Source organism: Chelonoidis abingdonii, chromosome 7, assembly GCF_003597395.2.
Source record: "Chelonoidis abingdonii isolate Lonesome George chromosome 7, CheloAbing_2.0, whole genome shotgun sequence".
Classification (NCBI taxonomy): domain Eukaryota; kingdom Metazoa; phylum Chordata; order Testudines; family Testudinidae; genus Chelonoidis; species Chelonoidis abingdonii.
Genome location: NC_133775.1, coordinates 62,431,524 through 62,458,922, shown reverse-complemented (window position 1 = coordinate 62,458,922; position 27,399 = coordinate 62,431,524). Strand labels below are relative to the sequence as shown.

General features: G+C 46.6%; 1 protein-coding gene across 1 annotated transcript in view; it reads right to left on the bottom strand.

Moving 5' to 3' along the window:
• The window catches only part of ADCY10 (adenylate cyclase 10), an 86,252-nt gene extending 64,202 nt beyond the window's left edge, over positions 1-22,050 (bottom strand). The window contains exons 1-10 of the mRNA XM_032806111.2: positions 21,982-22,050; positions 16,096-16,201; positions 12,722-12,826; positions 11,059-11,097; positions 9,686-9,829; positions 5,758-5,963; positions 3,998-4,094; positions 2,922-3,010; positions 2,019-2,210; positions 1,539-1,660 (exon numbers count right to left, since the gene is read on the bottom strand). Of these exons, the coding sequence (XP_032662002.1) occupies positions 1,539-1,660; positions 2,019-2,210; positions 2,922-3,010; positions 3,998-4,094; positions 5,758-5,963; positions 9,686-9,829; positions 11,059-11,097; positions 12,722-12,826; positions 16,096-16,201; positions 21,982-22,050 (1,169 nt within the window). The remainder of the gene's footprint in view (positions 1-1,538; positions 1,661-2,018; positions 2,211-2,921; positions 3,011-3,997; positions 4,095-5,757; positions 5,964-9,685; positions 9,830-11,058; positions 11,098-12,721; positions 12,827-16,095; positions 16,202-21,981) is intronic.
• Between the last annotated feature and the right edge of the window lie 5,349 nt (positions 22,051-27,399).

Genomic DNA, 27,399 nt, shown 5'->3' with positions numbered 1-27,399 from the left:
CCAGTGGGTGGTGAGTCCCTGTTCTCTCTGTTATGCAAAGCCACAACTGAGCCCTCATTTCCTGGTGTGGAACTAGAGGTGAAGCCCTGGCTGAAAGTTCAGGGAAGTATTCACATTTTCTGAACACATTCATTTGCCCACAGTAGAAGAAACCCTGCATGCCTAAAATGCTTCCATGGGTGAGGGAGTGGTGAGATGGATGTAGAGTTTCAACCCTCCCGCCCTGCATCATCCAGCTGGCCAGTCTGTTATACCACACCCACTGCTATGGTATGCGTATGCCTCCCATATTTATAATGGGTGCACACAGCAGAAAACTACTTAACTGTAATTGTCCCTGGACACTGATCTCGCAGGGTACTCACACCTGGAATTTAATTCTGTCATGTGTGAATGGTTGAATTTCCCTGGCTCTTCATGGTTTGCGTGCCCCTGAAAAGGAGTGGCTACTGGGCAAAGCACAAGACACACACACCTCTTACTGGCTAAATCGCACTGTTCCCAGCTGAATATAAACGCTGCCCTATGAGTGTGCCAGTCTGAATTCTCCTTGCTGGAGAGTCAGGAGCTGGAGGGATGTCCCAGCAGAAAAGGGGAGCCAGGTTTCACAAAGACTCAACAAGGTTAGTGCCAGTGGTGTGAAAAGGGAGTGGAGTTTGGTTTGGTTTTGTCATTTATAGACAAAAAGGGGACAGAGGCTCTGGTCCCACAAACACATAGGAGTTTTATTTGAAGCCTCGGTGAAGTCAGCAGTACCTGCGTGCCAAGGCACAGGCCTCAAAAATTCAGCAACTGGACCAGAGCATGCTGGAAGATAGCAGAGGGTGAAGTGCTCTCTCCAAGCACTGCTGGAATCCTGCTGGCTGACAGACCTCGGGGTCCCTTTCAGCAGGGACTCCTCCACCGACTGCAGTCAAGAAGGACTTGATGGGTCCTTCAAAGGCCAGTGGGGTGGGAGGTGACAGTCAACAGGGGTTTGGCTCATGCTCTTTGTCCTGTTACCAATGCTTACAAGGGGTAAAATCCCTTTAGAGCTCAAAGAATTTGCCATTCTCACGCAAATGGAGCTGAGAATCCTGCGCAGCCGACGTCATTAGTGAAAGACACATTGCTCTCTCTTTTCTGCAGGGACTGGACTTGGGGATTGGAGTTTCTTGGGCAGTTGTGGGATAGGTCAGTGAAGGTGGTTGGCTTTGCATTTTGTTCTGAAGGGTGCTGAGGTTCACGGTCATCCTGAGCAGGTTCCAGATTCATGGCCAGTCACCACAAAAGCTCCATTAGCTGCACCCACCAGTATCACCTCTGAGGCTGTGGTTCTGTTGCTTCAGTGGCACATAGGTGTCTTAGGAGGTCTGGCTCATGTAGAGTGAGTGGGAGCCCGGGTAAACTGGGCTAATCCCGAATTTTGTCTCCCAGCTGTCATGTCACTGCCTCCTGCCCACTAGGGGTCCCTCCTGTTGGGACAAGGGAGTTTCGATGACAAACAAGCTCAATAGCACCCCTGTAGGCAACATGGAGAACTGCACCTTCCTGCTTACTTTATTTTCATGAGCCTCTCAGAACAGAAGTTGAAGATTTTAAATGCGCTGTCCAAGGCGTGGGTGCTCTCGTCAGCCTGCTTATCCCCAGGGAGCCCAAACACACACAAGAATGTGCAGCCCTGCCAGGGAGGGGAAAGAAAACACCAGAGGGGTGAGTGTTTCTTCCAAAGAGCAAATCAGTATCAATGTCTGTGCCAAACAGTTCCACTGTGCTCCAGCTCTCCCACCCACCCTGTTAGAGTAGTGCTGTCATACAGTACCCCCAAAATGCTCTGGGAGACCCCACCACCGCCTCAGACTCAGTGTCTTCAGCACCGACCTTTTTATCATTCCTCCTGATCCCTGCCCTCCACTTCCCTTCTCTATCCCTAATGACAACATCACTGTCCCTCCTGCCTCCTACTACTCCCGGAGTCCCAGGGGAATGTTTGCCAGCTCCGGCTGCCCAACTGGAATGGTCTTGAAGCTCTAACTCACTTTGTCAAACATAAAGACTTTGTTGATTTTTCCTCTGAAGACATAGATGATGTCTGAGATCTTCACATTGGCATCATGGATGGCCTTGCACAGATGCAAGGTATTGGCACTTTCGTCAAACTGCAGGTTCACAAAGACAATTGTGACTGGCCGAAGCTCAGATAAATATTCTAGAGGTTGGTTGTCGTCAATCTGAAAGAGAAGAGCCAGATGTACTCAACAGTCTGTACTCCTGGTGAGCGGGAAGCATTCACTACTCTATATACCCCTCCTCCAGCTGGGCTGACTCTGCTCTCAGATACAGGTGCTAACTCCATGAGGGCAAAGATGTTTGATCAGCTATTACTGTAGGAGACTGTAGGAGGAAGTGGGCCCCCATCAACAGGAAGCACTCTCCAGTCTCAGGACGATGATCCTTTCAGCACAGGACTGGGAAATGAGGCTAGGTACCAAGGGGATAAAGGGGGAGATAGCTGAGCTGAGCCTGTCAATGTGACTTTGCTACAACCCGGGTCTCTCCATAAACTTTAAAATTTTAAATGGAACAAAGGAAAAACATTTTCATACACCTTACAATTAGCCTGTGGAACACATTGCCTGCAGTCAAGAACTCGGCAGATTTCACAAAATTATGACAACATCCAGTGTTATAATAGCAAAGATTTTTTTTGTAAATAAAACTGAATAGTTTTGGAAGGGATTATAACCCTCATGTCTCAGGTCATAAGCTAAGGGAGGGGGAAGGAAAAAACTTTCCATGTGGACAAGTTGATCCACTACTACCCACTGCAGGGTTTCTTGTATTTTCCTTGGTAGCATCAGGAGAACCTCAGAAAAATTCTAACTGTGTAAAGCACAGACCGTCAAGCCAAAAAATAAAATTCTGTGAAGTTACTGCAGTACCTTCTTCAGAATGTTTCTCATCACATACTTCCGGAGGGACTTCTCCAGCTCATCATTAGGAGACAATGTGGAGGTTGCTCTGAGAATATCTAGAGGAGGAAATTCAATGCTTTAAATAGCAGAAGGAAGGCTTGTGGTTAAAGTGTAGGGTTTTATTCCTGGCTTTGCTCAAGGGCAGACTTTTGCCAGTGGGGACTGGATGGGACTGGAGATTCTTGTCTAACCTATTTCACTTACAATCTTGAAAATGCAAATCACAGTTTCACAGGCACCGAGTTTCTAATCCGCCAGGGTGGGAGGCTCCCCCAGCTCCCTGCAGTCCCCGCCCCCACTCCACCCTTTCCCCCAAGGCCCAGCTCTTCCCTGCTTATCCCACCCCCAATCTGCCCCACCCCACCTCTTCCCTCCCCCTTCCTGCCCCTTCCCCACCCAGTTCCACCCTTCTCCCAAGCACACTGCATACTTTCTCCTCCTCCCTCTCCCCCAACGCCTCCTGACACAGCGAAACAGCTGATCCGTGGTAGGTGCTGAGAGGGAGGGGGAGGCACTGATCCGTGGGGCCCACCAGTGGGCAGAAGGCATTGGGGGAAGGAGGGGTTTCAGTGAATGCTTCAGCCCCAGAGCACACACTGAGTCGGTGCCTATGCACAGTTGGGATTTTCTATTAGAAAATTCCTTGTGTGTTTATATCAGCACCATTGAAAGCTTGCTCACCCAGAAAGACAGTAGGCACTGAGCAGGGTTCCCTATAGTGTCTCTTTTTGCCAGTCAGGGGCCTCCATAGAGCTGACACAGAAGGTAGGGAGAGGGTCTCTTTTCCTCCACAGTCAGTGTAGCTCTTGCTGGTGTCCAGACAGGTTGAAGCCAGGATGGGGGAGAGGGAGTTGAAATGCAGCTGGCTGCCTCAGGATTTTGGTGGCAGGGAGTGGAGAAGGATACAGGAACTCAAAGGGGTACAGGACAGGGGCCCCCGTATGCAGTCCATTCACTCTATCACATTTACAGTGACGGAAAACAAAGGAATCTCAGCCTGCCGTCTCCCTGGGGTCAACACAGTAGAAGGAAGAGGGACTCACTGTTACTTTCACCAGTGGGGTAATGCTGTAGGTATTCAGTACATTTCCAGAAGAACTCGTCAAACTCAATCTCAGAGATGTTCTTTATGTATCTAGCCTAAAGGCACACAGAATAAAAGGCGTCTGTCAGCTTCCCCAAGCCTAGTGTAGAATTATTCAATAAAACGCACTCCCATCCTTCACTGTCACCTCCATCATCAACCTCCCTGTCAACTGGGTGGAGGACACAGCATTAATCAGAAAAGACTTTTTGGTTGGAGCAAAACAAGTGACCATGCTCCCAATGAATGCAACAAAAAGATTCTGCAGCCTCTGAAGCTGGGTGCAAAGCCTTCTAATTCCACAATCTTTCTCCTGCTGGGTATCTGTCCAAGCCCCAATCCTGTGAATGCTTACATATGTGCTTAACTTTAAGCACCTGATTGGCCCCATTGATTTCAATGGGCTTACTCATATGCAGGTGCAGGACTGAAGCCCAACTTCGTCTCATGACACCTGTCACTGAACTATCTCAGTGCCTCCAGAAAGATACTAAAATCACAATAGGCCCATGGTCTGATTCTCCTTCCCATTCTCACAGCTGCTCTCCAAGAACCAGTGCAAGGTGTAAGAGGGGGGTGCTCAAAATAACAAGTGGGCTGCAGGTAGCAATGCTCCCACTTCCACTCCCTGGCAGGGTCGTCGTATTTTCAGAGTTCAAGGCGGGGACACCAGGATTGGTGAGGGGGACAGATCAGGAAATTGTGTGTGTCAGGATGAGTACTTGGGGCGTTTTACAGGAAAAGGCAGGGCAAGTGAGAACAGTATTTACCCTTCTGTGACCCCTTTCTTGTTCTCCCCTAGCCCTAATGTTTCCCATCCCAATCTAGCTGTACCCTACCACCACCCGACCACCTCCTCCACAGTCACTGATTCACCCACACCCTCAGTCACCAACCGACTCCATCAACCTTCCCACCCAACTCTTCCCTCAGCTCCCCACCTGCTAAGAAACATGCCCCACAAACATACCTTTTCCCCCAGGCTGAGATCCTCCCTCTTCCTAACAGACCTCCACAGCTCAGGCTCACACCCTCAGCTCTGAGCCCTGGCCACCAGGCAGCCCCAGGCTCAGAGTTCCTCCACACATCCCTCCAGCTCTAGCAAATCCATCCCCAGACTCCAAAATCTTCCTTCTCCTACCTGACACCCATCACCACCAATCTCAGATGCCCCCCAGGTCGGAACCCTGCCCCCTGCTCAGAAAGCTCTGGTATTTGCTGCTCTGCACCTCCTCCCTCTGCCACTTGCATCCCTTCCCTTGCAGAGACTCTTGCAGGGGCTGGAGGTTGCAGGGAGCATGGGTAAAGAGCCCAATACTCTTGCTCTGTGGCTCTGTCCTCTGCAATACAATAGCTACACTACCCAGTTCTGAGATCACTGGTGGGGCTTACCCCCCTTATTCCCTAATGAGCAGCTACTCCTGGCAAGAGGAAGCCAAAGTTAAGCCCATGCTTCCAGGGAACGAGATATTTCCCACATTCTACTATGCCTTCTTACTTCATCACCACTTTCAACTTTCACATCACCATCCCTCTCGGCCCTCTCCGCCCAGCTGGTCCATTGGATACAGGTCCAAAAACAGATATACACACAAGCATACGTGTGAGGTTGCATCTAGCAGAAGACAATGGGACATGTAAACACACTCCAACCTAGATAACAAGGCAATACGCACTCCACTGGTTATGAAGTATTGTTGCCCACTCCACATTGCCCACCTTAACAGCTCTTTGATCTTTAATTCTTTCTATTTCTATCATGCTCCTGTTACAGAGTTCCCAGCAGTTCGGCGATAGAATAACCTCGCTTGCTTTTGCTAGGTTTTGGGCCAACCGAACTTCATCCACTGCTCGGCCAATTACCAGAAAATATTGGTGCTTATTGTCTCCAACAACAACTTTGGAGATGTGACCTGCAGATAGCCCTGACAAGAGAAACAAGGTTGTTATGGAGGGCATTTTTACTTTACCATATGTAATGTATGTATCTCAATTATCTTGGAAGTGGATTTTGGAGGCCACCCTATTTTTTTGTAGGAGTGGGAGGTTTGGATCAGTTCTTGACAATATGTGATATTTATTCCAGGAATCTGAGGATTTCTAGAACAACACTCTCCAACTAATTAAACAGCATGTCAGTTAATAAATAATAATGTACATATAATTATAAGGGTCACATGGTAGCATCTGTTATAAGATTGCAAATCAGTTTCCTTTATAACAATCTGTTTATATCTGAAGAAGAAAGCAGTGTGCTATAATCTTAGACTCCCATTCAGACAATACCTGGATCTATGAGATTTGTAACAAGCTGTGTTACTTTCTGTGACGTTGCAGTCTATATGGTTTTATTAAAATATGCTAATGAGTGAATATAATGTAACTGGAATATGCTTCATGCAAAAGATCTCCTGTAAGATATCATTACAAAACTTATAATCTACTGAGTGTTATCATCCTACTTGTATAAATGTTACCACTCTTGTATCTGAAACTAGAAATATGAAGTATAACTCTGAGGGCCTATTGTAGTTATGCCAAGTGTGGGACATTGATTGTGGTTTGGAATCTTGATGACTACCATTAACCAGGACAATTGTCTATAGATGGCTGTGTTTACCTGTAAGTCTTCCTGTATACGTGTGTGCTGGCAAGTGGGCAATAAAGTCTTGCAGTGACATGTGATCATGTCACCTGAACTGGAATCCATCTTTAACCTGGTGTCTTTCCATTGAGAAGGAGGGGGTTGGAACCCAGAGAGGGACAAAGGATTCCCGCCTTATGCAAAAGATATATAAAGGAGTGGAACAGAACAAAGGGAGGGGAGGAGCCATCATGAAGAATCCCCTAGCTACCACCCGAGCTGGAACAAGAGCTGTAACAGGGGAAAGAATTGTGCCCAGGCCTGGAAGGTGTCGAGTCTGAGGAAAAAACTTACTGAAGTATCTCTAAGGGTGAGATTATCTGTATTCCATTTGATTAGACATAGATTTGCATATTTTATTTTATTTTGCTCGGTGACTTACTTTGTTCTGTCTGTTACTACTTGGAACCACTTAAATCCTACTTGTTGTATTTAATAAAATCACTTTTTACTTATTAATTAACTCAGAGTATATATTAATACCTGGGAGGGGCAAACAACTGTGCATATCTATTAGTGTAATAGAGGGCAAACAATTTAGGAGTTTACCCTGCATAAGCTTTATACAGGGTAAAACGGATTTATTTGGGTTTAGACCCCACTGGGCATCTGAGTGTTAAAGACAGGAACACTTCTGTTAGCTGCCTTCAGGTAAACCTGAAGCTTTGGGGCAAGTAATTCAGACCTTGGGTCTTTGTTGGAGCAGATGGGAGTGTCTGGCTCAGCAAGACAGGGTGCTGGGGTCCTGAGCTGGCAGGGAAAGCAGGGGTAGAGGTAGTCTTGGCACACTGAGTGGCAGCTCCCAAGGAGGTTTCTGTGATACAACCTGTCACACTCTTGAATTGGGCTTGTCAGCCATAGGTGGATTCATCAGGCACCTGACTAGACCTCTTATGCATACACCATGATCCAGTGGATCAATGCTTGCTTATTGTTGTACCTGATCATAAGTTTCCACAAAGTTCACCTCTGTGCCAATGAGTAATTTATTTCAAATATGGAGCATAATGTTTACACTCTTCTCATTTAAAATAATTGTTCCCATGCTTTTTTCTTCACCGACAGATAACTCAGAAACAACTAGAGCTTGGTACTTGGCATGTAGCAAGTGCCCACTGAGGGATACATTCATGAACAAGTTTGAGGAACATTGGCTGGACAGCAATAAAATGATAGACAATTCAATAATCCCTTCTGAACCTGCTCAGTGCAGCATCTACTAAGACTTTGAGTAGAACTCAGTAAAAAGCACTCTCTCATTTGAGACATCACTGCACATTCTGTTTGTGTGGTCTAACCAGGGGGCCAGCAAGCAGAAGGGTTTTGCTCTCAGTCTGCTGCTGCTGGGAGTTTGCATGAAGGGAGTTTGTAAATGTCTGCTTGAAAACACACGCAGAAAAAACATCCAGAAGTAATCTAAGACTCTCCAGCTTAATATAAGGAAATGGCAAAAGAGCAAGTTCCTGGAGATCCCAAATTTAGGTGGCTTTAGTTTGTGGCCCAAACAGACAGCTGTGTGAACAGAGGTACTGTGAAGGCACTTCTCACAACTCTAATGGCTAGCAACTTCCTCAGAAGTAGAGCTGGTAAAAAAGGGGGTACTCTTTCCACTGACAATTTCAATTCAAACAAAAAAGAAATAATTTTCACCTAAATTTTCCATTAAAAATTTTGATTTTCAGCAGAAATTCAAATGCTGAAATGCTTTGGCTGAAAACAAAAGAAAAAAATTGATTTGGAAATGCTGCCACTTTATTTATGGGAGTTGTAGCTCTGATGCCTCAAGCTCCCATTATTCTCTATAGGTTGGACTACATCACCCATGATACTTTTCAATGTCCTCTCTTAGTGAGGGAGGGTAGTTAATACTCGGAGGAGTCTTCGTTCATTGTGTATAATGGGAGATGTAGTCCAGCCCGGGAGGACATTAGATGACCAAAATACAATTCCCATGAGGCACTGTGGCAGGATTTCTAAATCAAAATATTTCAGTTTTCAGCTGTTTGAGCTTTTTTGATGGAAAATTGAAATTTTCCATGGAAAACAGACACTCTTTGTAACAAAAATTGCTTAGTAGAAAAACCAATTTTCTATTAAAAAACAGTTTTGATGGAATTTTGTCCACGAGTTCTAGTCAGAAGCTATTCAGAGACAGTCATAGCTCTGTAAAAAATAAACTAGGTACAGTTAGCACCGACGAAAGGTGCCAGACCGGCACGAATAAATAAATTGTAGTTGTTTATTCACATAATAGATACAGAATGACCAGCTCTAGGACCAGCTGCCCCAAACTGCCTCCCTAAGGTACTTTGGTAGTTTGATCCCCAAGGCCCATTCAGTCCTTGGCTTCTCCAACGAGCCTGTTGTTTCTGAATGTAAGGATGGTTTACGTGTCACAGATATATGTCTGCTATGAACTCAAATGAAACCTGCAATGCATTTCACATGAGCCACCAAGCAATCAGATAGGAACGAGTCTTGGTCACCACTTCCACAGGCTCAATTTGAACCAGCAACTTAGAGGTGAAATGCTCTTTATTCCAGTCCCCAAAAGGCTCTCCTCTCTGACCAGAAATACATTTTCGCTACCACAGAAGCAGCTTTCCCATGTGGCTGCGGAAAAGGATGCAACTGATCAGATCACTGAGCAATTCACATCTTTTACAGGCTCCTGGCACACTAGAAATTGAACAAGATTTGGGCATGGTGTTTCTGAGCGGCATATCTTGGGAGCAAGGGGAGTGAGTGGGAGCTCATGTGACTGTCCACTCAGGAAGCAGAATTGCCTACTGGTTAGGGCAGGGAACTGGCAATGAGGAGTCCTGAATGCTCATCCCATCTCCACCACCAATTCACTGTGTGACCTGGGGCAAGATATTTCATCTCCATTTGCCTCTGTTTCACCTCCTGCACAATTGAGCGAATGCTTCCTTTGCAAAGTGCTTTGGGAATGTGCTCTCTAGTGACTGCAAAGTATTGTTATTCCACTAGTAGCCACAGTACCTATCTTCACTCGGAGCTCCAGACCCACTTCAGTCTCACGAACCCCATATTCTTCCTGGATCCTCAGGCTACATTTCAGCGCTAGTGTAATGATATCGCTCAGCTGGCTTCGTTCCACTTTCCACAGTGCTAGCAGTGCATCCCCTGGGGAAGGCAGTGTGACAGAGACTTATGGGACACATGCTTTTCTTGTTTCTAAAGTGCTGACAAAGCCACTTGGCTTTTCAACAAGCCACAGCAGATCTACCTGCATCAGCCCAGCACTCTGACCCACAGAGAGATTGCTCACTAACCACCCCAAACTCCTTAGCAGCTGCTGGCTGTGAACAGACCAACCCCTCTATGCTAGCAGCTGTCGGTTGTGACTACCTCTTCCCACTCAGTAATCCCCTGCAGCTGCTTTTTACAAGTGAACCCTCCTTCCCAGTGATCCCTTATAGCCACTGACTGCAAATGTCCCTTTCCCGTCAGTGACATAAGAACATAAGAACATAAGAACGGCCGTACCGGGTCAGACCAAAGGTCCAGCTAGCCCAGTATCTGTCTACTGACAGTGGCCAATGCCAGGTGCCCCAGAGGGAGTGAACCTAACAGGCAATGATCAAGTGATCTCTCTCCTGCCATCCATCTCCATCCTCTTACAAACAGAGGCTAAGGATATCATTCCTTACCCATCCTGGCTAATAACCATTTATGGACTTAACCTTGCAGTGGCTTGCTGCATGTTCCCCTCCCCTCTCCCACACACACAAATGTGTCTGCTGGCTCAGGTACATCTAAGGCATTGCAGCTTCTATCACCCTTGGGCAATTGCTAGCACAGTCATTCAGGCCTAGATCCCCAAAGGTATTTAGTATCACGGGTAGTTTGTTAGTCTGTATCCACAAAAACAATGAGGAGTCCGGTGGCACTTTAAAGACTAACAGATTTATTTGGGCACAAGCTTTCGTGGGTAAAAAACCCCTTCTTCAGATGCATGGACTGAAGTGTATCTGTGTATCTGAATAAGTGGGGGTGGGGGAGTTTACCCATGACAGCTTATGCTCAAATAAAGGTATTTAGGTGCCTAGCTCCCATCTGAGTTCAGTTCTAAAGGAAGCACCAGCCAGGATTTCTCAATCAGACACAGAGGAAGGGGAATCAGGATTGTTTCTAACTGAAAGATTAGTGTAAATTCTTGCTTCTTACAAATCATAGTTCAATCCTGTGGGAATAGGAGCCAGAGGGATGGGTACAACAGAACAAGGAAAGGGAGTTGGCTAGTTTGAGTGCCACCACTGTCCAGAGCCTCATAAGTCAAATGACAACGGGAGAGTAGGCCACTTTCCCCCACCCCAGTGCTTCCTCCTTAGATATTGCAAGCTAATAAATACCTGCAAAGTTCAAGATATCGCCTCCATAAGCCAGTACCTCTGCAGCAAGAGAAAAGGCAAGAGGAAATTATACACAGCTCTTGTCAAAGAAAATCATGGAACAAATTGTTCTGTCAATCAGGGAATGGGCACGTGTGTGTGTGTGGGCGCGCGTGCATGCACACATTGAGGGGGCATATTTTGCAGAGTAGGTGTGCCTGAGTGAGCAAGATGGTGTATGCTGGAGCATGTCATCGCAACAAAGCTCCCAGCTGCTGACGGCTCAAAGCAAAAATCAGGGAGTTAAACTCCATCTCAAAAGCCACCCATAAGGAGGCAGAGCACAGTGTTTCTATGGCAACTAGAAATATCCCCTCCTAGACCCACCTCTTCTCCCAACCCTTCAAATCCCCTACTGCTCAGTTCTCAAAATGTCGCATCCAACAGGGAGGGCCCCAGGGACAACTTGAGAAGCACTGCTCCATGGGAACTTTTGAAGCAAGCTCTCAAAAGCAATGTGACAGCAGGAGATAAGGAAAGATGATCCAGTGGTTAGGGAGCTAAGCCAGAGACTCTGGAGAGCTGGATTTGGTTCCCTGCTCCATCACAGACTACAGGTGTGATGTTGGGCAAATCAGCTGGCCTCTCCATGCCTGGGTTCGTTATCCATAACATGAATAATAGCACTCCCCTACCTCACTTCCTCACAGGAGTATTGGAGGCCATATAAAAGCCTAAGATAGACAAAGAAGGGCCACATTGTGCTCTCAGGCTGTTGGGACGCTTTCTAGATCCTGAGGGGGAACTGATAACTTTTGTCAGAGCTCAGCTCCCCAAATCATTAGTCACAGGGGCACTGTACTCCTTGGCCACATAAACAACAAGATGTTGCTTTTCCAGTGAAATGGAGCGGAGATGAGGGTTCCCTCTAATTTTTCTCACCTATGTACGAAATTAATTTTGTTATGTGCACCAATATGAAGGTGACGTGTGACACATAACAAAATTTATGTGGTGAGGGTGGGTCTGGGGCTGAGAGGTTAGGAGTGTGGGAGGCGGCTCAGGGCTGGGGCATAGGGCTGGGGAGCAGGGGGTGAGGGCTTCAGTTGGGGGTCTGGGCTCTGGGGTGGATCCGGGATGAAGGATTTGGAGTGCAGGAGGGGGGTCCGGGGACATGGCGGCGAGAGAGGACTCCCCCCAGCTCTTTCTCGCCGCAGCACCTTCGGGGCTGGGGCCTCAGGATAAGCACCCATCCCACAGCAGGTCCGGGTTCAGGCCACAGCAAGTTGGGGCCAGGGGAGGGACGCCCTTCTCCCAACTGCAGAAGGTCCTGGGCAGGTTCCCTGAGCATGTGCATGGCACTAAGAAGGCTACCATGTGGCCGTGCAGCTTACAGGAAACTTAGGTGGAGGCATACACCAGGGTAGAGCCACAGGAACTATGGACCCTTCAAAGCAGGACACATTGTGCCAGTGAGGAGCAGCATGACTGGTTCCCAAGGCAGCTCCAGCCAGCCCTCCTAATCTTGGGAGATTTTCAAGGCTCCCTAAGTGACAGAGAACCTCCAAGTAAAGAAGGGCCCACACTGCTTAACAGAACACCTTTCTGATGGGCATTTCTTCAGTTCCTCAGACCTGAGCCAAGGAAGTACTCTCAGCGAGCGATCATGCTGCCTGGTACTTACCTTCCACAATATCCCCAACGTAATGATTGAGAGTCTGTGTTAGCTGGTCAGCGCCACGGTCCAGACTGGTGTCCATGCTAAACTTCTCTGTCAGTGCAGTAAAACCTGTAACACAAATGGCAGTCAGGCAGGCACTGGAGGAAGCAAGACCTGGGAGATCTCAGCGACTGGAGTCAGACTTGCTTTGTGTTACCTAAAATGTGCTGATACACTTAAAACTGATTTATTAAGCAAAGGAAGTATTATCTGTAGTTAGTGAATTCAACTGGAGTTTCTAGGTTACCACATCCTTCAAGATTTTAGAACAAGTCGATCTCATCCTCTTTCACCTTGTTTTTGTTTGCAATTGGAAGAAGAAAACAAGCATTCTCTCTTCTTCAACTTCCAACTGGCTTCTTAATTTTGAATGAACTAGTCATTGACCTGAACTAGCTGAATAAACTGAAATAAAGAAAATATTTTTTCTGTACTGCAAAAGAGGCTACTGCTGCCAAAAACTAGTTTAGCACATCAGCTAACCCTAGTTCCAAGTGCTTAGCCAGTGACTTCCACTGGCTCATTTGAAATGAAATTGGACTTTCATTAAAACTTGGCAACAAACGTGTGCTGCTATGTATTATTTTTGTATGTAATTTAAATTATTTTAATAGGCTATAAGTTTAGGCCTTAACATAAGTTGTTAAATTCAAGTTTAATTTTAAATCATGTTTTTTCTTAAAATAAATCTATATTTAAATAAAAATAATCCTATTTAAATAAAAAAAATCCTTTTATATTTTTTAATTCACCTTTATCCACCCTGCACGCAACAGTCCCTGATTTTCAAGTCCCTAGTTCTTTCAGTTCACTTTGTTCCTATGCTGGAACTCTCCCTGCTTTCTAGTTCTGATCCTTCCCTCACTCCATTTCACCCTGTTTGCCATGAGATCATGCTGATCCTTCTGAGAGAGGTGGCAGAGATCCAGGGGAACATGCTAAAAAGCTTTAAGTCCTTTCTGGGTAGTGATGGGAAATTGCCCATCTCCCACCAGACCTTTCACTTGCAGAGTGCCACAAGGATCAATTCTCTCTCCTACAAACTGGTCAGACAACAGGGACTCCAGTGCCAGAAATATGCAGATGACACACAGTTCTGCTTCTCCCTTCTGCATATACATATCATTATACTCCTGCCACCAAAATGGCCCAGTGCTTGGAGGAGATCAGTTCATGGATGGAGAACAGCTGATTAAAGCTGAACCTGAGCAAGACAGAGGAGATGCCAGTGGGTAGAGACGTTTGCAATCACAGTACAGTCTCCTTTGGTTGAACGTACACATCCATCATTGGTCAATTCAATCTGTAGTTTAGGAATGCTCGCTGATGATACACTCTCACACAGTAGCATCCTCAAGTAACTTTCTCTACAACATGCAGTTGGCTTGGAGAGGCTCATCCTAGAGGATGATGAGCTGGTGTCTGTTAGATAAGCTTTCCTCACCTCCCAGCTGGGCTACAGAAATGCAAAATACTTGGGCATAAAGCCTTCATGCCTTAGAAAATGGAGAATGTGGCAGCACATCTCCACAGCAACACAAACTACCACAACCACATCAAACCTATCTTCCCACATAATATAAAGTCAAATTCAAGGTCCCAGTCCTTATCTTCCAGGTATTCTTTGGTCTGGGCCCATCATATCTAAAAAATTGCATAAAGTTCCAGAATGGGGACGGCAGTTGACAACTCTGCCCTGAGCTGCTGCTGCACCATTCTCTGCTACTCCTGACCCAAACTCTTTTGAATTTAAAGATGGCCAATTCTGCAAAAGGGTCCAAAGTGCTGTAATAAAGGTGAAAGTCCCTAACCCATTTCAGTTATGACTTCAGCTAGATTTGGGCCCAAGCCTCTCATTACTGCAGACAATATCTCTTTTAAACCTTCCATGTACTAAGGGTGGGCTTTTCAGAAAGGCCTAATAAGAGAGTGTAGCGAGGCGCCCTGGCTCCCCGCCACGCCTGAGAGGGACGGGCCAGAACTGATGCCGGAGTGGGCGGAGCCACTGCCGCCTGTCCCCGCCCCCCGGAAGTCCAGGGGTGGGACAAAAAGTATAAAGGCCCAGCCTCAGCGCTCAGTTAGGCGCAGGCTGCCAGAGAGGACAGATGCTGGTGCTTGAGCTCCCACCGGGCCCAGCGTGCCCCGTGCTCGCTACCCTGAGGAGCACTGGCCGAGCCTGCCCCGTGCCCAGTACCCAAGAGGAGTGGCCTGAGCTTCCCTACGCCCGGTAACCAGAGGAGCGGCCTGAGCTTCCCTAAGCCCGGTACCCAGAGGAGCGGCCTGAGCTTCCCTACGCCCAGTACCCTGAGGAGCGGCCTGAGCTTCCCTACGCCCAGTACCCTGAGGAGCCCATGGTCTGGGACTCACCCGACGACGCCAGTGAGAGACAGGTACCTAGAGGGAGGAGATTGGAAGTGGCCGGGGGTAGCTGACCCCAGTCTGGCTGCAGGGGACCCTGAACCAATGTCAATGTGTTGCGGCCAGGATCCCCACTGACTGCAGCGAATCTTTGCCGCAGCTAGGGCCCTGGGCTGGAACGCAGTGGAGTGGGAGGGCCTGCGTTCCCCCTGCCACCCTTCCACGGGTGACAGACTCCCCCTCCCTCCTGGCCTGAGAAGGCTCCTTTATGCTGTTTAACTCGCTGCTCAGCCCCTGCCAGAGGGTCTGACCCTTACCCGTGTTTACTCAGCCCTGCTGAAAGGCCTGAGCCTGAACTGCTTACTGCCCCGCCCTGCCCTGGGGCCTGGGCTTATATACTGTGTTTGCTCTGCCCTGCTGAAAGGCCTGAGCCTGAACTGCTTGTTGCCCCACCCTGCTCCAGGGCCGGGCTTATAGACTCTGTATTTGCTCAGCCCCTGCTGAAGGATCTGAGCCCTGGGCAGATTGCTGCTGTGTAGCGAGGTGCCCTGGCTCCCCGCTGCGCCTGAGAGGGATGAGCCCCAGCACCAGACCCTTACAGGGAATTAGGGATGGTCTACACAGTGAGTTACTGCACAATAAGCCAGGATGTGACTCTACAGCATATCAGCTTGTCACCCAGTCATTCATCATGTGGACACTGCTAAGTCGTGGACATAGCTTAGCATGCTGCTTCTTGAGAGCACAGTACATCAAGCCACACTCTGGAACTTTACACTCTGCTGTAGCACTGTCCACACACTGAGTTAGTGCATGGCAAGCTGGCAACCTATTGATTCACACCCTGGCTTGCTGCACAGTAATTTGCCATGTAGACAAGCCTTTAGGCATACAAATCCCATTGATTTTCAATGGAAGTTGGGCACCTAACTTCCTTGGGCCCCTCTGAAAATCCCGCCCTTAATAATCTCTCTACCCACCTGAAATGTCTGCAAAAAGCAATACTCCATCAAAACTCTCAATGAAAGGCACCTCCTGGGAGAAATCGCCATATACGATGAGATCAGGGACATGAGCTGCTACTTTCTCAATTATAGTGCAGTCATTTGACTTTCTTTGCTCCATATTGGCAATGAATTCAATCTGCTGCCCAGGGTCCTGAAACATTGATGGATAATTCAATATATGATCCTCCCACTCGGGGAAGGAAGTGACTCCCACTAGCCTGCCATAACCGTGATCACTCTTGTAATGATCAGACAGCAGCACCATCAAGTACAGGTCACAATTCACTGACGGAAGGGTCTCAGCCAGTAACATTCTCTGTATATCAGAGTCTACGTAGCTACAGTTGCTAGGTGAGACAAGCTTCCTTCATTAATGTATTTTAAACCCATTTACACAGAAATGGTGTGATGGGGTATAGAAACCCCACACGAGTCTGGGCTGCTGTGACTCTTGGACCTACAAGAGGCTCTCCGCTTGTAAACTCAAATGTAAAAAGTATGTAAAAGTTCTTAAGATGTTACAATAACAGTGAAAAATAGGTCAAGTTGTTTACGACCCTGGATGTTGTAACAAGTCCAAAAGAACCAGACAACGAAGCTGGATTAGTCTAAACCAAAAAGGCCATGTTGACATAATCCAAGAACTGCTGACCTTATGATTGGTAAAAAGAGAAGATGTGGAACCAGAAGTTAATTGCCCAAAACTGGTGTGATGGATATGAGGCCTAACTGGTGAGAGGGATGAACTATGACTCTCACTTTTCCTCTTTTGGGTTCCTTAAAAAGAAACAGTGGAAAAAAGACACAATCAGCTCCATCCAGATCAATTCAGTTCAGCTCTCCCTCTCATCTCACCACCTTGCATCCCAGCTCATCCCCCGATCTGCCAGCACTGCAACTCATCCCAGCTCACCTTGACTCATCGAAAGGACTTTCTTCCTGAGAGGAAGGCTGGCTGGCCTTAATCTTGTTCAAGGTACTTTGTTTTCACCTGTGAGTGCTGAAAGTCATCACATGATCACAACATACAGTCCTCAGCCCATCAGTGGGGATATCCAATTGCTAGTACTTTAAAGGCATGTGTAAGAGCCTCTATTGTTTTCTCTTCCCTGTTTTTTTACACACACACACCCCGCTTACTATCTCTCATTCTCTTGACTGTTTATCAAATTCTGGAGTCAACTATGGTATATTCATCCAAGCCTGCCTTGTCTAAGAAGAAAAGATCCAATTAGATGAGGTCCCTGACCAAATCGTAAACCAGGATCCAAGCGGCAGGTGTCATGGCTGACTTGCCAACCAAAAGCACCCACTCATAACTAACAAGCAGTCCAGTTTTTCAAAAACATCAACAAAAGCCATAGTTTGCCCATCTTTTCTATCCTCTCTCTGCTCTACCTTGTGTCTGTTAGTTAAGAACAGGATAAGTAAATGCCCTCTACACATCAAAACTGAGAGTAAAATTAACCCTTTCCTTTTATCGAAGAACAGGTGTTCTGAAAATATGAGAGTCTGCTATTTTGCCTCCAAAAGGAGAAGGGCTTTCAAGGTTTTGCCTAAGTTTGTTTTGCATAATCATTCAACCACAGTTTGACTATAAATGCCTGTTTTGATTTCTTGTTCTTTCTTGTTTTTAATCAATAAACTTTTAATTTAAATTAATGCTTTTGAGTGTTTGCCAAGTTACCGAGTAAAATCAAGCCCTATGTTTAAAATAACCCCAAGTCTACCTATCCCTGTTTGAAGTTGGACAGTGAAAGAGTTTTTATAAACACCTTTACCTTTTTGGGCTTTTGAGATCAATATCCATATAACAAGGCCCAGTCCATCCCACCCTGTAACACCTCAACCAAGTGTCAAGCTTCAAGGGAGGAACTAAAAAGGGAGAACGCAACTCAGTTGTTTCCTGGCTGGAAAAAAGAGCAAGTCTGAGGCTTTCATGGTGTGAGAGATTGGTTGGGGCCATAAACTGGGGAAGATAGCTGCTTACCAAGGCCTGCCTGGAGGAAGGGAAGGGTTTATGCTGCTTTGTGTTCATTTTGAACTTTGGGCACCTCGATAAGGTGGAACTGTTATACGACCTAGCTGAAGAGCTAAATCACTTCAATCCAGAAGATGTTTGAGACTAGGTGGAGCAGCAGAGGACCAGGAGGGAAACAGAGGCAGAGCCATGGCCACACAGTGCCATGCCATGAGGGGGTATAGCAGGAGGGCACGTGACCATAGATGGCTAATGGCATGAGACTCTGCTGGTCTTTCCTTTCAAACTCTGGGCTTGCTATGCTTTCCCACTCAATAGTTGAATAGAAATAAGGAGGCTACATTACCTCCATATTTGGCACTGGTGTTAACGTCAGTTCTAGTGTCCACAATTCAACAAAGATGTTGAGACATTGGAGAGGATACATTGTTCAGAGAAGAGTCATGAGATTGATTTATGGACTGGAAAACATGCCTTTCAGTGAGAGGCACAAGGAGCTCAATTTAATTTAGCTTTCTCTTTGTTAAGGGGTGACTTGATCTAAGTACCTACATGTAGAACAGAAATTTGATAATGGTCTCATCAGTCTAATAGAGAGAGGTGTTACAAGATCCAATGGCTAGAAGCTGAACCTAGTCAAATTTAGACTGGAAAAAAGGTGCACATTTTGAACAGTGAGGGTAATTAATCACTGGAACAGCTTACCAAGCGTTGTGGTGGATTCTCCATCACTGGCAATTTTAAAATCAAGACTGGTGGCTTTCTAAGAGCTATGTTGTAGTCCAACCAGGAATTAATTCAGGGGAGTTCTCTGGCCTGTGTAATACAGGAGGTCAGATCAGATTGTCACAATGATCCCTCCTATCCTTATAATAGTTCTTATATTTCCTCCAGCTTCCTCAGATGATACCTCTCCAAGTGCTCTCTCCCTTGCACTGCCCCAATTTCCCCAGACTGCAAGCCCTGCAGAGAAGCTACCCTATTGTTCCCTGTCCCCTTCCAACAGAGACAAGAAAACAAATGGGAGTCAGGGGGCTGACTAACCTCTGTAAAAACCCTCTACACAGTGTCCTGTTGCCTTTCCCATTGTGACCAGGGCCGGCTCCAGCTTTTTTGCCGCCCCAAGCAGCGGGAAAAAAAAAAGATTGACCTGCCGCTGAAGTGCCACCGAGGACTACAAGTGTACAAGTGGAGCGACTGAGTTGCCGCCAAAGTGTCGCCGAAGAAGAAGAGAGGGACCCAAAGGACCCATTGCCAAATTGCCACCGCAGACCAGGACATGCTGCCCCAGTAACGCAGGGACCGCCGCCCCTTTCCATTGGCTGCCCCAGGCACCTACTTCCTTCGCTGGTGCCTGGAGCTGGCCCTGATTGTGACCCATGAAGATGTACTATTCCCTCTAGAGAACTTCTCATAAAGACCATCACCAGGGGCTACTCCTGTACATAAAGGCCTGCCGCTCTAGAGATACCTCATTTGTTGTCCACCCTTTCAGAGAGTACTCAGGCTGTGGCCACTCTGACTGGAAAGTGCCTCTCACACACCTTCTAATCAAGAGATCTTGCTCAGAAGGGTCCCCCAACAAACCACACACATATAGCAATGACCCTCACTTGCTATTTCATGTAGATCCCACCCAGTCACATGCTAACCCCCCAGAGAATTCCCACATGGCAACCACCACTCCAGTGACAGCTCCTAGACACTTAACAGATCTCTGGGTTATCTAGCAGTGCAAGTATAGTGGTACAGTACAGTATGCCATACCAGCAAGATATTTATAGCTGGTACAGTGTAACAGAAAGACACAGGAGGAGCCAGCGGCTCCATGCCTGCAGCTCCTTTGGCATGGCTGTACCACCCCTAGCCCTGCCCCCTGCCCTTCCACAGAGCTGCGTCTCCTCCGTCTCTATGGCAGCCCCGCTGGAGGATAGGGCTGGGGGCGTGTAGCAGGGTGGTTACACGCTCCTGCGTGGTGGGGCTTAAAACAGCCCAGGAGAGGGTTGTGGCTGGGGCAAGAAGCCTGGGCTGATTGGGGAAAGTAGGCTCAGCTGGGGTCATGCCCCAATCAGGCCCAGTCGACCCCTATAAAAGGCTGTGAGCCAGAGGCAGCCCTACAGAGGGAGAAGGGCCTGGCTACATGGTGCTAAGCAGGGAACCTACATTGGGGCAGGGCTGGGGAAAGGCCAAGGGAACTGGGGAGCTCTGGCCTAGGAAAGTCCCAGGTTGCAGGCCCGGTAAGGCCTATTAGGTCAAGTAGGCAGAGGCAGCAGGTTCGAACCTCCTTTGCCTACGATGAGTGGCTTACACTGCAATCTGCTCCAGTGAGCGGGGACTAGATGGGGACTGGCAGTAGCCTAACACTGAGGTAAACTGGGGATAGTGGAGGGGGTTTCCCCTGGGATGAGGAGACCCTGAGGCTGTGAGGGGTTCCTGCCAGAGGGACAGCACCCCAGGTAAAGGGGGCACCAGGTCCTGGGAGGGACATGGGCCAGCGGTAAGGCAGATCACTGTCCTGTAGAGGGCACTCTGGATACTGGAAGAGCTAATTCCCGAGGACAACCAGCAGGAGGTGCCGCAGGGGTGAGTCCGCATTGCTGCAGGGCAATACAGCCACCAAAGGAGCTGCCAGCATTCTGCTCCTTTCCCCGCTGCCTCTCCCAGTGGGGAAAGCTATCTAACGATTATCAACATAGACTACACACACAAACTAGGTGAAAAAGAACATGATTAAGGTTGCAAAGTCAAGCACTCAAAAATTATGAAATGCCAGAATTAAGAGGTCAGACTTACAGCAATGAGGGTCGCACCAACTTTCAATAAGGCTCTTAAGTGACTTAGGTGTTTTCAAGATAGGACTGGACTAAGGCTTCTAAGTCACTTAATTTTCTCTGACTGAAAATGCATGTGAAAGCCTCCTTTGCATGGTCTACATATTCAAGGAAGGGAAACAAAATATACACACACAAACTTCCACTGTATATATTATATAAATGCAAAGAAACACCCCTACGCACTCTCTATGGGCTCTTAAAAATGTAAAATGCACACAGCCAATATCCTACAGAAGAAGGCCTTAATCCTAAATAACATGTAATATAATGCTAAGAGGTGCTTCTTCACACCAGTAATTGTTTGAATAAGGGTTTGCGGAATCAGACCCTCAGTAAGAAAAGAACAAACAAAGGAGCTTGGAGGCTGGTGTTACTGCAAATCAGAGTTGCCGTTGAGTAACTCAGCTATGCATTCTGTAAGCCCCTGTGGGTAGGAAGCTTCCTTTGTCATTGGTCTGTAAATGCTATACACACCTATGGAATGTGTAAAGAACTCATATTCATTGCAATAACATTGTTGATGAGAGACACTGCACTGAGCCTTTTACAGGAGTGTAAGAAACCATGTGCACTATTACAGGCACCAATACAAAAGAGGATTACACCAGATGATTGGCTGCATCAGTCTAAAATCCCAATGCAACAGCGGTGGGAAACTGGGGGCTTCGGTTATTTGTGTTTAATAATAGACATATATTTCTTGGATGGGGAGAGTGGTTAACCGCCATATTCAAATGAGAGATTTCACGTGTGTGTTGGAGAAATTCTGGTGGGGGAAGGGAGGAGAAGGAGCAGCCCTTGCTAGAACAGGGAGCGATTTTCCCAACAGCATCATGCCTGCTGCCAGAGACGGGTGAATGAACAGTTGAAAGAAAAGGCAGAAGCCCTACACGTTGACTAAGGCAGCTCTCATTCTTTTCTCTGTTGGGCTTTGCTGCCTTCTAGCAACACTTTGTGTGTCAAATAAACTGGAGGTTTTGTGTTTCCCTGGTGGGACTAGTGTGAGAAGTGCAGTTAAACTTTTATGCTGTGGGTGAACATAACCAGGCCGATTGCCTGGTCCAAGAGCACCTCTCTTCTAGCTGTGAAGGAAATAAGAAGCCACCTGTTCATGTGAGCCACTGCCACGGATACAGAGGAGATGGCTCAGATAAGATGGATGTTCCATGCATCCAAACCCATCCCACCAATGCCGGAGGACTAGAGGGCAGAGGGTAAGTAAGAAAATACAGTATCAGGTGCATAACAATTAGCAATATACAGTCATGGGGTAGTGGAATGTTACATGGCTGTCTTGATTTACCATTAAGACAATGGTGACATGTGAGAATTCACCTCTCATATTTAAATAGCAATTTTCCCCTCCATGTTTCCAATGTCAGATGTAAAAGCTGATGAGTGCAATGTATTAAAATAATAGCAACCAATATGCTTAGCAACACAGAGAGAGAGCTTACATAAACATGCAACAGCATTCTTTCTTTAAAATGCAAAAACATTTACATCTGGTATGTGTCTAACTGGAATCTTTACAGTACAGTCTTTAGTATTACTTCTTCCATCACAATCATCAAGAGAAGGTGCCCTCTGCGGGAAGAGAAATAAATGGTCAGTCTCACCTAGCAACCTAATCAGAGCTTTAACCCACTGCATGTGTTCTTTCATCTGAAATTAGTGACAAACTGCCCCTAAGTACATTACAGCCACAGCTAGAACCCTGCTGTCCTCCCATAGGATGGAAGAGTAGGTGTGTGGGTCATTGCTATCTTTTTTCCTGTTTCTGTCAATGCACTCGCGGAGTAATGATTTTGCCGCCCCAGGCCCTGAAATAATTGCTGTCCCATATGAACTTATTTTAGTTTTTTTACAAATTCATTTGAACTAAAATGAATCTGAATATAATTAAAATAATTGAACATTTACAAGTTTTATTATAAATAAAATTACAAGTACAGTAGACCCTCGCTTGAATGCGCGTCTGTATAGTGCGATTTCGCTTATAGCATAGGACCACACATGGATCCAAAACTGAGAACCGCTTAATTCCTTCCTTCTGGTCATATTACTAATGTTTCGGATTCTCGTGAGTATGTTTACTAAATGGTGTCGTGCCATCATTGGTGGTTTTAATACACGCTGTGATTGGTAGAATCACAGCATCACTGACGCCGCGACTGAAAAAATGCTGCTACTATAAATTTGCTGCCCCTGCAAATTTGTCGCCCTAGGCCTAGGCCTTGTCAGCCTAGGCGACAATATGCCACTGTGTCAATGGCTAAGCAGCATTAATTTGTCCCCCTTAGTTCTTCACTGGGGTCTTTATGTTGTCTAATTTCAAAGAAATTGCAAATTTCTGGCAGGAAAACCTGGAAGTCTCCAACATTAGGTCTTTGACCTTACTCCTTTAGAAGTTTTGTTTGAAAGTTCAGAGTTACTGTGATGGGGTCCACACACCACAGAGGTGCCTCCTACTGGCCTTCTTGGGGAATAGCTCTGCCAGCTAGTGTGCCCTCTTCAGATGGTGCCTCTCTCCACCTGCAGACCTACCTGCAAGTACTGTAATGTCCTCTTCATGACTTGGCCTTCCAGCCAAGTCAACATCTGTATTTCCCCTTTCAAGCCAATTCATAGATTATTAGAGTTGGAAGGGACCTCAAGAGATTATCTAGTCCAACCCCCTGCTCAAAGGGGGACCCATCCCCAAATAGCCCCCTCAAGGATTGAACTCACAACCCTGGGTTTAGCAGGCTACTACTCAAACCACTGAGCTATCCCCCCTCCCCAGTGGCAAATGGCAGAGACCCAGGCCTGTCCACTACTCTGTGTCCCGACCCAGGGACCCTGTGGATAACAGCCTCCTGCTGCATCTCTTTAACTTCCTTCAATGCTGCTTCAATTCCCTGGACCACTTCCCCACAACCTCAGTCCTTCGCTCCCAACGGCCATCCAGGAGCTCCCTCTTGATCCCCTGTCCCTGCCAGCAACTGCTCTGTCTGCAACGCTACCTTTGCTGCAGCCTGTAAGGAACACAGTCCTCCCTCCTTGAGTTCCCCACAACAACTCAGACTGACTCTGCCCCTACAGCGCCTTTTGTAAAAGCCCACTAGGCCCTGATTGGCTGCTCTGTGCAGCCTCTCTCCAATTGGCTGCTTCTTGTGATGTCTTCCTAGGCTGCGTAGAGGTCTTACCTCCCCTGTTCCTTTCTGGGATGGCGTATGGCAGGCTCCTGAGGCCTACATTAACCCCTTCCATGCCATTGTAGGGTGAACACCCCATCACAGTTACCTTTTCAGTTCTGCTCCCTTTTGCTGAAAGAAGTCATGGTTATCTCATTGTCACCCACACAATATGATCCCATACGTATCTTATTTCTGAACACTGTGAATTATTTTTCTTTATAAATAAGTGTAATGGGATGGCTCCTTTGTTCCCAGCATACATATAGAAGTTAGATAAAAACCTAAATATTCTTGCTGGAAGGCTGCAATGTAACATGACTTTATTTTTTAGAATTCAGCACAATAACACACAAGAACCCAAAAACAGGGAGAGGCAAAGCAGGCTGCTCCCTAATGCAGAGACACGCCACTCAACCCTCCTTGCTTTGAGCTGGTACTTTCCACAAAGACTCTGCTTGCACACTTTCACACAGAGCCTCCGAGCAGGGCTGCCAACCTCAAAGCTTGAGTTTTTGCCAATCACATGTCAAAAGTACCCAAAATCACTGAAGTTGGCACCACTGCATTCTTCCACATCTCTCCCTGACCCCAACACCTCCCCCCACAAGGTGAGTCTGGGGTGTACCCACTGAGGCTGCAGAATCCCTGTTTCCCCGACCCTGTCCCTGCTCCCGCGTTACCCTCTTCCTGCTGCCTGCCTCGCTCTTTGTTTCCTGTCACAGATTGACAGGAGAGCAGCTCCCACCTCTTCTGCTGGCTCCTCGCTGAAAGCAAACAAGAATCATGGCAACAGCTGTGGGTAAGCCAGCCCCCATCGCCCACACAACTGCATCCACTGAGAGTGCCCACACGCACCACACACATCACACACCATTGGCTGTGCTAGTGCACTCCCTTGTAGCTCCTCAGAGGCTTGCAGGTGCACTGCCCTTAGCACCCACTCAGATTCTTCCAATCAGTCATCCAACCCGGATTACTTCAAACAAACTACCCCACTTCATGGTTCTGGTTTATTAATACTCCCTTCATAGAGCACAAACCACTCCTTTAGTGTGTTGAGTTCACACCCACTCTGGGGCTGTGTAAGAGTCCTGGTAGATTTCCTACCACTGTTCAGGAGGCCCTAGCCCTTCTCCTGGGCACTGGATGGTACTGCAAGCCACTCCTCCAGCTGGCCCTTTTCCTCCCAATTAGCCCTTTCACCCTCAGGCTAAGAAAGTTCAGCATAGAGGCCTCCCACAAGCTGGTGTCTTTCTCTTGGTACAAGAGGAAAGGCAGCATATATGCTCATCCCCTTCCCAAAGTTCATCGCAATTGGCTAGGAAAGAGGGGAGCGTTGCTTCAGCCGCTCTGCAAGACTCCCGGTCCTGGCCCCTTTAAAGAAGCAGTCACAGGTTCCCCCCAAAAAACACTACTTGTTCCTGAGACCACTTCCTCTTGTCAATATATCCTATTTCTTAGATTCTTGCTTCCATTAGAGCTCCCAAGATCTTAAAGGGCCATACAATGGACAGGGTGAGCTGACTGTTAGGCCCATCACAAGCTGGGAAGAGCAAGCCACCAACCAACCCTAATGGCGCCATATCTTCCATCAGACAGTGACCCGCTTTGAGGAGAAGGGCCTTGCCCTCAAAGCTGAAAAGAGAGCAAGGAGGATGGAAAAAGAAATAACATTCTCCCAGCATGCAGTTGGCCTACCATGAAATGTCTGTACTTACTGCAGGCGGATTTGTGGTTCCAGGATCAGACTCCTGAGTCATCTCAGGATCCATATGTAAATCTGTTGTAGAGATCATCCTCGAAATCAGGGGATCACCAATCATCAATCAATCATATTACTCTATTTGTGGCTGCGTGTATAAACCACCAACGCAAAACAACCACCTTAGTGTATCCAAATATTAACAAATCAAGTAAAGTAGTTTATTAATGAATGGAAGTCCATTTCTAAAAAAATTGTTAAGGATTCAATATTGTGCCATTGAAATCAATGGGAACAGAATCAGGTCCCATAATATCACCCTCAGGTTGCTTTTCATTTTGACTCTTACAAAATGAAAAAAAAGAAAAGGAAAAAGAAATTACTCTGAGAATTAGTGATGCAAATGTCCAGAAGTAAACACCTCTGTGTATATTTTCCAGTATTACCTCCTTTATAATGGCACTTTGAGAGCTACTGATGAAAAGCTTATAGAAGTGATCATGAAATGAGAGTGTTTCATGATTCAAAGGAATGGAAGGAGTGAGAACAGCAGAATAAAGACAACAGACTTCAAAAAAGCAGACTTCAGCGAATTCAGAGAATTGGTAGATGTGGTCCCATGGGAAGAGTATCTAAGGGGGAAAGGGAGTTCAGAAGAGGTGCTAGTTTTGAAAAGAGATAATATTAAAGATACAACAGCTAACAATTCTGATGCAGAAAAAAGATGGGAAGAATAGGAAGAAACCAATATGGCTGCATCAGAGGCTGTTTAATGACCTGAAAATCAAAAAGGAATTGTATAAAAAGTGGAAACAAGGACAAATTGCTATGAATGATTTCAAAAGAATAGGGCAAGCATGTAGGGAGAAAATCAGAATGGCTAAAACACAAATGAGTTACAGCTAACAAAGGACATAAAAGGCAATAAGAGGGTCTATAAATACATTAGAAGTAAGAGAAGGGGAAAGAACCATGTAGACCCATTACTTATTGGGGAAAGAGAGCAAATAATGGATGACACAGAGACAGCTGAATTATTTAATGCCTTTTCTGTTTTCCACATTTACTAAAAACGGGTATTACCGGATGCTTTCCACAATTACTATTGACAACAAGGGGGAAGTAATGCAGATCAGAATAGGGAAATAACAAGTTAAAGAATATTTAGATAAGTTAGATGTATTCCAGTTGGCAGGGCCTGATGAAATTCACCCTACGTAAGTATCAGAGGGGTAGCCGTGTTAGTCTGGATCTGTAAAAGCAGCAAAGAGTCTGTGGCACCTTATAGACTAACAGACGTATTGGAGCATGAGCTTTCATGAGTGATTACCCACTTCGTCAGATGCTACGTAAGGAACCACGTAAGGAACTAGCTGAAGCAAACTCTGAACCATTCGCAATCCTCTTTAAGAACCACACACAGGGCGGTGATGTCTCAGGGGACTGGAGAAAGTCAAACATAGTACCTATCTTTAACAAGAAAAGGAAGACCCAGAGATTATAGAGCAGTCAGCCTAACTTCAGTAACTAAAAAGATACTGGAACAAATTATTAACCAATGAATTTCTAGGCACCTAGAGG